The sequence below is a fragment of the Pongo pygmaeus genome, chromosome 17 (genome assembly GCF_028885625.2).
Source record: "Pongo pygmaeus isolate AG05252 chromosome 17, NHGRI_mPonPyg2-v2.0_pri, whole genome shotgun sequence".
NCBI lineage: Eukaryota > Metazoa > Chordata > Mammalia > Primates > Hominidae > Pongo > Pongo pygmaeus.
Genome location: NC_072390.2, coordinates 64,418,780 through 64,434,974, shown reverse-complemented (window position 1 = coordinate 64,434,974; position 16,195 = coordinate 64,418,780). Strand labels below are relative to the sequence as shown.

Genomic DNA, 16,195 nt, shown 5'->3' with positions numbered 1-16,195 from the left:
ATGGCAAGATCCAATTTCCCTTTTAATAAATAGTAATTGGTAGGGGGAAAGGGGAAATAGGGACAGAATTGTTAAAAGATACAAAATTACAGCTAGTGGCTGGGCCCGGTGGCTCACACCTGTACTCCTGACAGTTTGGAAGGCTGAGGTGGGTGGATCACTTGAGGTCAGGAGTTCAAGACCAGCCTGACCAACATGGTGAAACCTTGTCTCTACTAAAAATACAAACATTAGCTGGGCGTGGTGGTGCATGCCTGTAATCCCACCTACTTGGGAGGCTGAGGCGGGAGAATCTCTTGAACCCAGGAGGCGGAGGTTGCAGCAGGCCAAGATCGTGCCACTGCACTCCAGCCTGAGCTACAGAGCAAGACTCCATCTCAAAAAAAACAAAAAAACAAAAAACACCAAACAAAACAAACAAGATTACAGCTAGACAGGAGGAATAAATTCTAGTGTCCTATACCACTGTAGGGTAAAACTAGAGTTAATAAAATATGGTTTCAAGTAACTAGAAGGAGGATATTGAATGTTCCCAACACAAAGAAATGATACATGTTTGAGAGGATGGATATGCTAATTATTCCAATATGATCACTATACCTTGTATGTATTGAAACATCACGATTTTCCCCACAAATATGTACAATTATTATATGTCAATTTTAAATAAGTAAATAGTAATTAGATCTTCAGCAGGGCCCATGGTCACCCTAAATAAACTGTATTTCCCAGCCTGTCATGTGACCATGGATTCATTTCCGGCCAATAGAATGTAGGCAACTTCTCAGTCATGTCTTTAAGAGGAGACTGTTCATCCCTTCCCTTTTCTGGCTTTCCATTGGCTGGTATGGGACCCCTGGGCTGTGGGGATGCGAGGAATACCCTATGAATGGCACAGTGAAAAACTAAGAATCTGCACCCCTCTTGGCCTGTAGAATAGAACCTTACTACCAGCTGGGACTTTAACCAATAGAGAAATCAGCTTCCCTCTGGTCTAAGTCACTGATATCTAGTTCCAATTCAACCAAACCTAATAATCTCACTAATGCTCCCCAATGTCCAGCCATGCTCCCTGTTCTTCCTAACATCCACCTTCAGGCCTTCAAGCTGCTACAATTGAAATAATTTTTCTTCTCGTCTTTAGTGAAATGATGTTCTTGTTCTGGTTCTTTAGTGAATTGCTGTCCACTTCTGCTAACGATGAGTGTCAAATAAAGAATATGCCTTATATTAGAGTAACTTTTTGTCAGGCTCTAGGTTGGGGCAGCTATATTCTTTCAAACTTTAAGAACTCGCCAGGCACGGCGGCTTGCACCTATAATCCCAGAACTTTCAGAGGCTGAGGCAGGCGGATCACTTGAGGCCAGGAGTTCAAACCCAGCCTGACCAGCCTGGTCAACATGGCGAAACCCTATCTCTACTAAAAATACAAAAATTAGGCGGGCATGGTGACACATCTCTGTAATCCCAGCTACTCAGGAGGCTGAGGTGGGAGGACCATCTGAGCCCCGGAGGCAGAGGTTGTAGTGAGCCAAGATTGTCACTGCACTCCAGCCTGGGCAACAGAGAGAGGCTCTGTCTCAACAACAAAAAAAAAAAAAAAAAAAAAAAAAAAAAAAAAAAATTGAGTTGCCAGACCATTAAGAACTTTATAATTTTTTATTATTTTACTATTTAAAAATTTTAATCTTGAAATTGGTTAACCTTAGGTAAAAACTAACCATATATTTGTTTTTATACATTATACACACGAGAAATAAATAGTCTTCTAAATAGCATTTTTTAAAAAGCATCATTATATACAATTAAGGCTTCAAGCCAGGTGTATACAACCCACTGAGAATTTAATTCGCAAAGCTTCCATTAGTAAAAACAGAAGTCAGAAGTGACCAGGATGTACAGCCAATAATATGGGTTGAGCATCCCTAATCCAAAAATCCAAAATCCGAAATGCTCCAAAATCCAAAACTTTTTGAGCACCAACAAGACAACAAATGGGAAAACCCCTCACATAAGTTACTCACCACAAACTATACTTCATGTACATAACTATTTAAAGTATCATATAAAATTACCCTCAGGCTATGTGGATAAGGTGTAAATGACACATAAAAGAATTTTGTGTTTAGGCTTGGGTCCTATTCCCAAAATATCTCATTATGTATATGCAAATATTCCAAAATCTGAAAATAATCTAAAATTTGAAACACTTCTGGTTCCAAGCATTTTGGATAAGGGATAGTCAACCTGTACAAGCTTCGCTTTGGCTAGAAAGCAATCACAGAAACAAGAGAAGCACACAATTGGCTTGAGAACATATCTTGAATTAAGACTCAACTGGTTATGTCTTCAGAAGTTTAACAGTGATACAACTTTGGCATGATACAGATTAAAACAATGTCCTTAGAAAACCTAAGTACAAAGAAAGTCATTCTTCCTCTCCTGCTTGGTGTCACACTTCCTCCCGAATCTCAGCCATAAAAAGTCCAACGGTTGGCACAGATGTTCTCCTGGTTATACATTAATAAAAGGGCTTAGGATTTTATAGATGGCTCTATAAAAAAAAAAAAGTCCTTGTTTGTCTCACATCTGGGGCATATTGGTGGGAATTGGCTGCAAAAGTCTTCATGGAGTTTCACAGATAGACTTTGCCTCCAGGAAATCTGAGTCCTCTCCCTGGCTGCACCACTAACTAGGTATATAAGTCTAGGCATGTGGCTGAACCTCATTAAGCCTCAGTTTTGTAAAATGGGGATAATAATAGCTGCCCTTCTCCCCCTATTCTAATTAGGTAATGCATATACAAATCTTTTGAAAAGTATAAGTGTCTCAGATATTGTGTGTATTAATTCAAATCAAGATCTAGAATTGGTGGCTTTTCCAAGAAGTTCAACAAGAAAAGGCACTGGTATTAAAGCAGAATATTTCAAAGAGGAAAAAAAGCACTGTATCAAATCTTAGAACCAGCTCTGTCTGGCAGGTGCCAGTTTCTGTATACACAGATGTGTATTACATATGTCATACCTTATATCTCCCTAAACAGAAGAGATTTGCTCCAAAGCAGTTATATCTGGCAACCGGCCATCATTCTGGCCCCAGCATGAATGATACTCTGCTTGCTATTCTGCTAGTGATCAAACATGTCACTCATAGGGGAGGTGGCACATAATTACTAAGAAGAAATAGAAACCACTTAAAGCCTCAGGGTCCCTGATGCTTATATCCTATAGCCTCCCCCAGGCCCCAAGTGCCTTTCCCTATGCATATACACATACACCATCCAAACAGAAAGAGGGTCTAGAAATCCCAACTCCACTGGGTTCCAAATGGAGAGGCTCAGTAATATGTCCACTGCCACATTCTAATTAATTTTAAGTGTTCAATAAACATTTGCTCCATTAAAAAATGAATAACAGAAAAATAAGAAAGCCAATGATGTGTGCTTCAGAGAGCGAGCTGGGGAGCAGGACGGAATGGCTAAGATGTAACCAGTATAGTCAGTGCAACGCATGAGAACCCCAACAGCCAGGGCCTGAGCAAGATACCAGGCCTCCTGACATGAGTCGGCTCCTATCGGAAGGACTTCTCACTAAGGCTCAAAGCAGGCTGAGCAGCTGACAGCCTTCTACACAGGGCCTCTTCGGAGCCAGCGTTCCTTGTCAGGCAGAGTACAGGCTTGCCCAGCAACTGAGAAACCAATCCAGTGTGCATGAGAAGCCCCAGGCACCCAGCTGCTTACACACAAATCTGGACTTGGTGCTCTGGAGGTATGGACAGAGGTTTGGAGTTAGAGCTATTCAAGACAGGCAGCAAGAGCTATAGCAGAGCACAGTCCCCTCCCACGAGGAGTCCCAGCCATCACAGGAGACCAGTTGTTCCTGGTGCTTCAGAGTCAAGGCTGAGAAGAATCCTTCCAGTGGGTGGGTCCTCAGCAGTAACTTTCCTCCATGTGCTTGGATAGCAGGAAGTCTTGCGGCCTTGCTGGCAAGATTTGCCCAGGCACCCTCAGGGAAGCTCCACAGTGGGACTGAAAGAAACCGTGTGAGAGTGGCATTTGTTAGCTCATGCACCAGCAAACGTGCAAGCCTGTATTCAGGGTGTGCTCTGTTGACCTCAAGACCAAGCTTTCTGACACCCCTATGGGACTATTTTACCTGCATTCCTTTCAGAATAAATGGACAAGGTCCCGAGTGCTGCCTTCTCTCCCTAACCTGACAAGCCACAGATGCACTTTGAGAAACACCACGCTGCAGCACCCTCTGGACCCTGAGTTGAGTACATCACAGTACTTGCATTTATATATTATCCACCCACAACATACACACACAAACACACACACACACACACAATCACGGACACACAAGTGTGGGGAGAACTATCAAAGTGTCCTCTTTGCCTTGATCTAGAAATACAAGAGAGACACTGTATTGGCAGAAAGGGGGCAAGACTGAGAGTTAGGAGACCTGGATTCTAGTCTCAGCTACGTGAACACACCACTGAACCTCTCTAAATCTCAGGTTCCTTATCAGTGAACATGTGAACAGCATCCATGTCAGGAGGGAGGATACTGAACATGTTACATATGATGCTATGACTTCCTAGTGTTCATTTATTACTTGGACTCCTATTGTTTTTGAGGGAAAGAAAAAGGACAGCTTGTTTTCTAAAATTAGTAGTGAGAGGGTGAGTCATAGAGTTCTTGGGTATATGAATTCCAAAGCGGGAAAGAAGAATAAATATCTTAGCCTTTATCATAAGAACAGCCATCCTGACTGTGCACGGTGGCTCATGCCTGCAAACCCAGCACTGGGAGGCCGAGGCAGGCAGATCACTTGAGCCCAGGAGATAGAGACGAGCCTGGGCAACATGGTGAAACCTCATCTCTACAAAAAATACAAAAATTAGCCAGGCATAGTGGCACATTCCTGTAATCCAAGCTACTCAGGAGGCTGAGGTAGGAGGATCATCTGAGCCCAGGGAGGTCGAGGCTGCAATGAGCTGTGATCGTGCCACTGTACTCCAGCCTGGGTGACAGAACAAGACCCTGTCTCAATAAAAAAAGAATAGCCTTCCTTAGCCATCTTTCCTGGGTGTGTCCAATCTACATGGTTGTCTGGAGGATCAATGAAGTTAATATATGTGGAAACACTTTGAAATGTATACATTTAAATACATAAAGATTTACAATTGTTATAATAGTAGAAAATCATACAAGCCTATGCTAGACCGAGTCCCTTAATTAGATGGCACGAGTCCTGTGACGATGGTGCTTGTGGTTGTGTTGAGCTCCTAACCAGGAGACAGAGCAAGCTGGGATGCAGCCCAGCCTTGGGGGTGGCAAATGGTTAATCACAGGGGACCCCGGAGCACGGGCACAGCTGCCTGATAATTGATACCCAGACAAATGCAAGGTGATTCATCTGAGCACTTGGAGCCTCGGTACTCAAGAACACAGGCTTTGGGGTAGACCAACCTGCTTCAACTCCCTCTGCCATTGCTGGGGGCCTTGGGAGAGAAACTTCATCTCCCTGGGCCTCGGTTCCTCATCTGTACACAGGGATAACAACCCCTGCCTAGTGGGGTTGATGATAAACATCATTATGTAAGTCCCTGGGTGCAGGCTGGGCCCAAGCTAAGTGCTAGGTGTACCACAGCGGTATTATAATCTAGTATCCTGGTTAGAGCAAAGGGTGGAGACAGGCATGGTGTGAGGAGACAGTCTCCTTCCTCCTCAGCAGGTGTTTTGGCTTACAGGGCGTGTGGTTGTTCCCCAGGATGAGCCCACTGCCTCACACCACAAGATGGGCCTTCCTCACATCTGAAATAACGGATTGCAGCATGGGACAAGGGGATAGTGAAGCATGACAACCCCTCTGTCTCACTTAGCTCCACATACATGGGCATTTTTGTTTCCCAAAAAGAGGGGGGATTGGGGTCGGGCACCGTGGCTCAAACCTGTAATGCCAGCACTTTTGGAGGCCAAGGTGGGCAGATCACTTGAAATCAAGAGCTTGAGACCAACTTGGCCAACATGGTAACTTGGCCAACATGGCGAAAGCCCATCTCTACTAAAAATACAAAAATTAGCCGGGCGTGGTAGCAGGCATCTGTAATCCCAGCTACTCGGGAGGCTGAGGAAGGAGAATCACTTGGACCCAGGAGGCAGAGGTTGTAGTAAGCCAAGATCACTCCACTGCACTCCAGCCTGGGTGACAGAGTAAGACTTTGTCTCAAAAAAAAAAAAAAAAGTGTGTGGGAGAATTAGGCCCACACTCACCTGCATTCTAGAAAACCTAAGAAAGGAGAACATGCTTTGTGCTTCTCTTTATCTCCCACCCCATTCCCAAACCTGACCTGGTGGCCAGAAGGAAGCTAGGAGCCCTTAGGCACCTTCCCACAGCTCTAGTTATTACAGAGAAGATGTCAATCAAAGATGGCAGGGGCCAGGCACAGTGGCTCACACCTGTAATCCCAGCACTTTGGGAGGTTGAGGAAGGTGGATCACTTGAGCCATGGAGTTCAAGACCAGACTGGGCAACATGGTGAAACCCCATCTCTGCAAAAAAAAATACACAAATTAGCTCAGCGTGGTGGCACGTGCCTGTGGTCCCAGCTATTCAGGAGGCAAAGGTGGAAGGATCACCCAAGCCTGGGGAGGTCGAGGCTGCAGTGAGCCAGGATCATGCCACTGCACTCCAGCCTGGGTAACGGAGTAAGACCATGTCTCAAAGGAAAAAAAAAAAAAAGATACTTTAAAGCCTGCAGGCATGGGCCCCAACCTGGGGACTTAGTTACAGAGAAGATCTCATGCAAGTAGGGTCATGTGCAATGAACCCCTACAGGTTGGGGCAGGACAAAGAGCAGAAGAGACATTAACACTTCCAACATCCTGTCTACAGTATTTCACTTGCTTCTTTATCTCCTAGCAGAAGGTCAGCTTCTTTCTTTTTTTTTTTTTTGAGACGGAGTCTTACTCTGTCACCCAGGCTGGAGTGCAGTGGTGCAATCTCAGCTCACTGCAAGCTCTGCCTCCCGGGTTCACACCATTCTCCTGCCTCAGCCTCCCGAGTAGCTGGGACTACAGGCACCCACCACCACGCCCGTCTAATTTTTTATATTTTTAGTAGAGACGGGGTTTCACTGTGTTAGCCAGGATGGTGTCGATCTCCTGACCTCGTGATCCGCCTGCCTCGGCCTCCCAAAGTGCTGGGATTACAGGAGTGAGCCACCGCGCCCGGCCCTTTTTTTCTTTTTGAGACAGAGCTTCATTCTTGTCACCCAGGCTGGAGTGCAATATTGCGGTCTCAGCTCACTGCAGCCTCCACCTCTCAGGTTCAAGCGATTTTCCTGCCTCAACCTCCCAAGTAGCTGGGATTACAGGCACGCACCACCATGCCCGACATTCTTTTTTTTTTTTTTAGTAGAGACGGGGTTTCACTATGTTAGCCAGGCTGGTCTCAAACTCCTGACCTCAGGTGATCTGCCTGCCTTGGCCTCCCAAAGTGCTGGGATTACAGGCTTGAGCCACCAGGCCTGGCCCAACTTCTTAAAGGAAGAGATTTTTATCTGTTTTTTTCATGCTATGTCCCTCGCACCCAGATCCATTCCCAGCACATGCTAGGAGATCATCATGTCAACATGTCCTGGGTGGAACGTGTGAGAAAGTCCTGGTTACCTGGTTTCGTTTTTCATCCTCCAGCCATCCCGACACTTGCGAAACCAGAGCTCCCGGCCTGGGGATATGCTGGTGTTCTCAGGGTCTTCTGCACAAAATGTCAGTCTAGGAGGGAAAAGAAACCACTGATATAGGCAGAACTTTAGGGGGAATCCAGCTGTGCTGTCTAGATTCAAGGCAGATGGGTGAGGAGGCAAGGGTGAAATTTTCAGGCCAAAGCCTTCAGAATTCCCCATCGCTACTGCAGGGACTCTAACCTGTGTCTCACTTTGAGGCTTCAATGATTCAGCCTCATGCAGCCTCCGCCAGACCTCTCCCACCTGCTTCCCTCTGTCTATCCAAAAGGCCACCTGCCTCTCAAGGCCATAGCCTCTCAGAAGCCTTCCTGACTGCCTGAGCCCTCATTAACCTAACCCTCCCTTGGCCTTTCAACTGGTTACAAAGTATGTCGTTATATAAATATTGCTTTTGTTAGTGTTGCTACTTCTTGCAACATGGAGTTTTTAAAAATGTTTTATTTTAAAACGTTATGCCCTATGTGAAATTGCTTGCTGATTTCTGTGGTTGACTTCTCCGTAAACTTGAACGGAGTGATTTAAAGTACCTCTAGTCCAGTGCTCTGTAAATATCCATTGACAAGAGCAACTGCAACTCAGCTGCAAGTCAAAACCAAAGATTCAGCAAATGGACAGCCAAGACCACAAGAAAGAATCAGGGCCTAATAACCATTTCCATATAATTTATGGCTGCCCCACGCAGCCTCAGGGGCGTGTGATTAGCCTGACCATGTAATCCTTAAGGGTGTGGGGCACCTGACCCTGGAGCTGAGGCAGGACAAAAGCCCCATTCAGAACAGTTTAAGAACCTTTCCCAGGAAGCCCTAAGGACCTTAGGACCTATATGTTTATACACATACAAAAACATGACCTATCTCACGCACAATCAGGAAATGCAAATTCAAACAACAGCAGGGGGCCCATTCACACCTAACAAAATGACAAGAATGTCCCACCAGACATGGGTGAAAAGGAGGGAAAAGAGAACTCTTCATCCATAGTTAAGATGGAAAATTAGTTCAACCACTTTGGAGACAGATTTAATAATATCTGTTCAGGCTGGAGAATGCATATACTACAATCCAGCAATTCCACTTTTTAGAACACATGCTGAAAAACAGCCCTTACACACATGTGCACAAGGAAAATGCAGAGGATGTTCATCTCAGCACCATTTGTAACTACAAAAAAGCAACAACTTAACTATTCAGCAGAACAATGGCAAAACTATTTGTGCAATGGTGATTTACATACAGGAGTTAAACAAGAATAGATTAGATCTTTGTGTTTTGGATAAATTTCACAAACAATATTAGAATGAAAAAATCAAATTGTAAAATATTATGTCCACTCATGTAAAATTCAGAAGCAACCAAAACAATTCTATACATTGTTTATGTATACAAGCAGAAGTACTAAGGCGGCTAGGCGTGGTGGCTCACACCTGTAATCTCAGCACTTTGGGAGGCTGAGGCAGGCAGATCACCTGAGATCAGGAGTTTGAAACCAGCCTGGCTAACATGGCGAAACCCCATCTCTACTAAAAATACAAAAATTAGCTGGGCATGGTGGCACACACCTGTAATCCCAGCTACTCAGAAGGCTGAGTCAGGAGAATCACTTGAATCCGGGAGGCAGAGTTTGCAGTGAGCCAAGATCGTGCCACTGCACTCCAGCCTGGACGAAAGAGCAAGACTCAGTCTCAAAAAAAAACATGATGGAAGAAAACACACTAACATTTGTTATTACTGAAATATTAGTTATATTTGGTTTGAAAGAAGGAGAAGGGTAGAGCAGAGAAGGACACAGGGGCTTCAACTGCATCTATAATGTTTTACTTTTTAAAAATCTGATATCTAAACCCATATGGAAAACTATTTACATGTGTAAGTCTCAATGGTGATTTAATAGGTGTTTATTTTCTTTGAAATATTTTATTTATAAATGATCGTCTTTCTGCTCTCACACCCATAGGTATAGTTTATACCTGCAAGGGCCCAGAGAAGTAAAAAGATACACAGTCTAGACCACAGGCCAGCACCCCCAGTTCACAGGTTTCTAGACTAGAATCATTCAGCTGAGGGCTCCAAGCCTCCACTTCACTTCCCTCTGCTGCCAAGCTGTGCCATAGATGACGAATGTAAACCAGACATGGCAGCAATTATAATGGAGAAAATGCCAGAGGAGGGACAAAGAGGGAGGCAGCTGCCTCCTCCCATGCCAAGGCTGGCAGTAACCTCTCTAGAGGTCAGCTGAAGGACTTGGTTAAGGAAACTTTCCCTTCTTGACAAAGGTCTCGCAGGCTTCCCCGGCTTCTGTTTAGAAAGAAGCCTGCTCAGGGAGTCAAGGCACGGTGTTAGGAGCTGATAGAAAGATCTGGCTCTTTTATGCTAGGCTTGGGGTTAAAAGAAATGGGAAACTGCCAGCTAGCGTGGCACAGAGGATTCTCTGTTACTTGCAGTTAGGACCACAACCCCATATCCTTGACTTAGAACCTCTGAAGGAGAGAGAATAATGCTCTGAAAATCAGATGCTGGGGAAAAACAGCTCCTCCCACAGACCTCATCCACGGGGGGGTCCCTGGAAGTGATACCCGTCTGCTCTGCTCAGACCTCGTCCACGGGGGGGTCCCTGGAAGTGATACCCCAGTCTGCTCTGCTCAGACCTCATCCACGGGGGGGTCCCTGGAAGTGATACCCCAGTCTGCTCTGCTCAGACCTCATCCACGGGGGGGTCCCTGGAAGTGATACCCCAGTCTGCTCTGCTCAGACCTCATCCACGGGGGGGTCCCTGGAAGTGATACCCCAGTCTGCTCTGCTCAGACCTCATCCACGGGGGGGTCCCTGGAAGTGATACCCCAGTCTGCTCTGCTCAGACCTCGTCCACGGGGGGGTCCCTGGAAGTGATGCCCCAGTCTGCTCTGCTCAGACCTCATCCACGGGGGGTCCCTGGAAGTGATGCCCCAGTCTGCTCTGCTCAGAAGCAAGCAAAGCCTTTTGTCTGCATGGACCCTACAGTAAACAGATCAACAAGGCAGCACTCCTAAAACGCCCGGCCCAGGAGATGTCCCCCTCCTCCAGGCTGACACAAGGCCTGGCAAACAGAGCCAGGGCTGAATTCCTGCCTCCACTGGCGCACCCCTCTCCCTGAGGGCCGATGTTCAGGGCATGAGATGCATAACAGTTTTGATAGAAGCCTTGATCTAGAAGTCACTTGTCCTTGCAAAGGTGTTTGAAGTTTTACCCGCATGCTGGAGGGAAGGATTGAGGGTGGATGCAGCAAAGGAAAAGAAATGTCAGAGGCACAGCCTTCTGTTCCCCACCTACACCAGGCAGAAGAAGGAGCAGGAGGCACTTACTTCCGCTGGGTTTCCCCAGACTTCACCCGGATGCGCCTGATATTCAGCTCCCGTCCGGGGTTGCGGGGTTGAGACAGGTAGCTGCGAAGCTCCTTCCACAGGTTGTACCAAGACTGAGAGGCGCCCTCCCAGGTGAGCTGGATCTTCAAGAGGTCTCCCAAGTCCTCCTCGGTGTAGACCAGGAAGGTGTTGGTGGCATTCTGCTCGATCCGCTCCACTCTACAAGTGGGAGAGAAGCTGATCTCACTCCTCTAACAGCTAGAAAACTGCCACACTGTGTGGGGTGACATGGTGGCAGTAACAACCCCACACAGACAGGAGAGAGACAGTGTGAGTGCTTTCCCCACCTCTAGCCCTCTACCTCCTACCAGCAGGACCAAGATGGAAGCTCAGGTGTACTCCACATGGGCCGAACTAACTTGGCCCACAGCACCCCAGCTTCTTATCAAAACCATTCCTGGGCACCCCCTCCACCCCACTTATGCTACTTCCTGAAAAGACAGAACCAAGAAAGAACACAATAAGAAAACACAAAGAAGTCACATCCCCACTCAAGTGCGCTGTTCCGCTCAGCCTTAGAACCTCTGAAGGAGAGAGTTAATGATGCTCTGAAAATCAGATGCTGGAGAAAACCAGCTCCTCCCACAGTCCTCATCCATCCCACAGACAGGCATCTGTCTCCCCCAAACTCCTAGCTGCTTCCTGTCTGTCCCTCTCATTTGGCTTGGCCTCGTCTGCCTTGCCCTACCTGTGTGTAAGTGTGCATGTGCCTGTACAAACCTGGTCTCCCAGCTAGACCGCTAGCCCTGAGAAGTGAGCTACTTTGATGATGTTTCATCACAATCCCAACATTACTTGGCATGATGCTTTGTCCCTGGTGGATACTCAACAAACATATACAGATCGCTATGCACCCTTCCCATAGCCACATCATTAGGAAAGGTCCAGGGATGACGTTTATGAAGTTACAGATTGCCTGAAGCATCGTCAGGTGTTGCCTGGAATGAAACAGCAGTTTCCGCCCAGCTGATCCAGCTGCTGACCCAGCAGCTTCTCATGATGCTGATTCATCCCAGGAACTTTTCTCGCCGAAACGCTGAGTCAGGGCTTGGTAGAGAAGGTGCGGCGGGAGAGAGGACTGCAGAGGCCCGCCAGACCACCTGGCTCCTCCCCAAGCAGTCGGACTCCACTCTCCTGCGTGCTGCACTCGTTCACACGCTCCCTTGTGCTCTCTCATTCTCAAACCAGCCTGTTCTCTGTCCCGAACCCAGCAAGAGAAACTGATGACTTACATTTCCAGTGGCAGAGTCTGGGAATCTGCATTAGTGCCATAAAGGGTGACGTAAAAGGTGGGCTCAATTTCTCCCATGTTCTTGTAACTGAAGACATGGATTTTCATCTGATAATGGTAAACTGCAGCGACAGCAGAACAAAGATGCTTGTAACCCTCGCTTGTCATCACAGGAGACCCCTGACCCAAACTGAGTCCCGCAGCACAGAGATTTTAGGGCTGGTGTTCTTTTGGTTGAGCCCAGCCTGCAGCCCCCATCTGCTCTTGTTCTGTCCAATGCCATAAGAGACCACTGCAGGAAGAACGAGCCCTGCACGTGGGGATTAGATCTTTTGAGGATTTTCACTTAGCTGCTTTCTAACTATGTGCCCCTGGATCAAGGACCAAGGTATTAACCTCTCTGTGCCTCAACTTCCTCATATGTAAAATAATACCCACAGTACCCAGAAAACCTTGTGATTTTACAGCACATTATAAAAATGTAACATGTCATTTTGGTCCCCTGTTCATCTGCCTCAGATTTCTTGTGATGATTAAGTGAGAAAACAAATATGAAACAGCTTTGAAAGTTAAATGCAAGATACAAATTTAAGATATTGATATTGTGATCATGGACGGATAGCCACATCACAAAAAGGGTCCGCGCTGTTTATTTTGTAAAGATTCCCTTTTCTAGGACATGCGCAGTGTAATCTGATTTGCAACAATTTGATTTGATTGTGCTGGCCACTTCTGCTGGGCTAGGATGTGCCCTGCTCTGCAGCATGGTATTAAGGAGGTATTAAGGGCCTCCCTCAGGGACACTCCAGGGACTGAAGGTTACCTCTGAAAGGCATGCCTGCCCGGGTTTTTAGGTACATTTTGCTGTTCCTCTTGTTCCTCATTTTCTTGGCATTGTAGCCAATGCTATTACAACGGTTCTTGCGGCAGCTCAGACAGATCCCCTTTTTGAAGCGATTGGAGTCAGTGCACTGGAAGGCAAAGCTCGGCTTGTCCTGATTCACCAGAGAGTCAACAAAGAGGTGGATGGCTCGCTCATGCTCACATTTTACCACCTCTGTGATTGCTAGGGGTGGGAGAGAGAAAAAGCATGCAGGATGAGCCCTTCTCGATGATTAGACACTCAAATAATAAATACTGTACTCCTCAACAGTGATAGCTGTTTATTGTTGCTGTTAGTATTTTCATGTAATTCTTTTGCTTATTTGTTTTGAGACAAGGTCTCACTCTTGCCCAGGTTAGAGTGCAGTGGGACAATCATGACCCCCCGCTCACAGCAGCCTCAACTTCCGAGATTCAGGTGATCCTCTCACCTCAGCCTCCCCAGTATCTGAGACGACAGGCACATGACCACCACACCTGGCTAATTTTTGTAGTTTTTGTAGATACGGGGTTTCACCACATTGCCCAGGCTGGTCTTGAACTCCTGGGCTCAAGCAGTCTTCCCACCTTTGCCTCCTAAAGTGCTGGGATTACAGATGTGAGCCGCTGCACCCAGCCTGTGTAATGCTTCATTAATGTCCAGCAAGGTGCTAGGCTCCCATTAAGATGTAGAAGAATTTAAGGCCATTCCTGCTGCCTAACTGTTCACTCTCTTGATGGAAAGACAGCACGAATACACACAAAGCAATAAAGAGCAAGAACGCCCATATAATAAGCGATAAGTAGGGTGATGCAGACCAGCTGTGCAGCAGGAGTCACTACCTCCTAACAGGGCTATACAGCCACAGAATGCTACAAATGGATCAGATCCTAAACATTATCTCACGCAGGGCTCAGCAAAATATGGCTTGCAGGTTTGCTACCTCTTTTTTTTTTCTTTGCTTTGTTTTGTTTTTGTTTTATAAACAGTGTCTCATTATGTTGCCTGGGCTGGCCTCAAACTCTTGGGCTCAAGTGATCCTCACCTGGGCCCAAGCAGTCCTCCTGCCTCAGCCTCCCAAATAGGTGGGACTACAGGTGCACCACACCATGCCTGCTGGCCACCTGTTTTTGTAAATAAAGTTTTATTGGAACAGTCACCCTCATTTGTTTATATATTGTCATGGCTACTTTCATGCTACATCAGCAGAGTTGGAACAGAGGCAATACGACCCACAAAACCTAAAACATTTACTAGCTGAGGCTTTAAGAAGATGTTTGACAACCTCATTCTAGTCTAATCCCTTCAATTAAAGATGATGACCCAAAGGTCCATAGGGGTGAAGTAATCTGCTCAGGGTCATACAGACAGTTGGTTACAAAGTTAGGCATACAATTAGGATTTTCTGGCCCAAATAATTTCCGGGATCTTACAAAAAATTTGGCAAAGCCAACCCCAACCCTGCCTCATTGGCACCAGCAGCCTTAAGAAATGCTATTATCCAGCTGGGCATGGTGGCTCACACCTGTAATCCCAGCACTTTGGGAGGCCAAGGCGGGTGGATCACCTGAGGACAGGAGTTCGAGACCAGCCTGGCCAAAATGGAGAAACCCCATCTCTACTAAAAATACAAAAAATTAACTGCGCATGGTGGTGAGCACCTGTAGTCCCTGCTACTTGGGAGGCTGAAGCAGGAGAATCACTTGATCCTGGAAGTGCAGGTTGCAGTGAGCAGAGATCGCGCCATTGCACTCCAGCCTGGGGAACAAGAGCGAAACTCCATCGAAAGAAAGAAAGAAAAGAAGGAAAGGAAAGAAAGAAAGGCCATCATCCTATATTCTGAGGAGGGAGTAAAATCCCCTTGCATGGACCTCCAAACCCTGCAGAGCTACTTGGATTAAACCGGGAGAGGGGAAGACTGAGCAACAGGGCAGGACATGTGGAGGGCAGAGCATCAGAGTGGAGAGAGCTGCCTGGGTTCAAGACAGGAAATGCTGTCAGCAGCCAAGGCAGAAAAGGATAAGAAATCCCCCCAAAATTGGTAACTGCCCTACACCTCAGTTTTAGCAGCAAATTCAGTTCAGCCCAAATCTGCTGAGAATAGGCTCAAGCATTCAGAAGATAAATTTTGGAACCAGGTATGGTGGATTGTGCCTGTAGTCTCAGGCTGAGGCAGGAGGATCATTTGTTTCCAACCTGGGAAACATAGTGAGGAAGAAGGAGAAGAAGAAGAAAAATGTTAAGTGAATGGAAAAAACTTAAGTGAAATGGTTTTGCTTCTTTAAAATGTTACCAGAAGTTAAAATAGAGTGTATCCATGCTATGGAATATTATACAGCCTGTAAAAATAATGTTAGTAAATCTGTGTGCTCTGATATTTGAGAATATCCATAATAGCAAGATGCAGTGGCACATGTCTGTAGTCTCACCTATTTGGGAGGCTGAGGCAGGGGGATAGCTTGAGCCCAGGAGTTCAAGGCTGTAGTAAGCTGTGAATAGCCACTGCACTCCAGCTTGGGCAACATAGCAAGATTCTGGCTGAGTGCAGTGGCTCACACCTGTAATCCCAGCACTTTGGGAGGCCGAGGCAGGTGGATCACCTGAGGTCAGGAGTTCAAGACCAGCCTGGCTAACATGGTGAAACCCCGTCTCTACTAAAAATACAAAAAATTAGCCGGGCATGGTGGTGGGGGCCTGTAATCCCAGCTACTGGGGCTGAGACAGGGGAATTGCTTGAATCTGGGAGGCAGAAGTTGTAGTGAGCTGAGATCGCACTACTGAACTCCAGCCTGGGCAACAAGAGCAAAACTCCGTCTCAAAAAAAAGCAAGATTCTGTCTTTTAAAAAAAGAAAAGAAAAAGAATATCCATAATATATTATTACAGGAAAAAAAAAAGTTGAAAAAAATTAAAATAAAAATAAAGTTGCAGAACAATGTGATTTGGGGGAAAAA

At 46.3% G+C, this 16,195-nt stretch overlaps 1 protein-coding gene across 4 annotated transcripts in view; it reads right to left on the bottom strand.

Annotated features, from left to right (window-relative positions):
• Positions 1–1,645: 1,645 nt before the first annotated feature.
• LIPG (lipase G, endothelial type) overlaps positions 1,646–16,195 on the bottom strand; it is a 28,814-nt gene continuing 14,264 nt past the window's right edge. For 3 of the 4 annotated variants that reach the window (XM_054460690.2, XM_054460693.2, XM_063653661.1), the window contains 5 exons: positions 13,204–13,446; positions 12,382–12,502; positions 11,090–11,308; positions 7,676–7,780; positions 1,646–4,027 (listed from right to left, as the gene is read on the bottom strand). In XM_054460690.2, the coding sequence (XP_054316665.1) occupies positions 4,006–4,027; positions 7,676–7,780; positions 11,090–11,308; positions 12,382–12,502; positions 13,204–13,446 (710 nt within the window). In that variant the 3' untranslated portion in view covers positions 1,646–4,005. Of the gene's footprint in view, positions 4,028–7,675; positions 7,781–9,310; positions 9,409–11,089; positions 11,309–12,381; positions 12,503–13,203; positions 13,447–16,195 lie in introns of those variants that run through there. The other variant, XM_063653660.1, reaches the window with a different exon arrangement.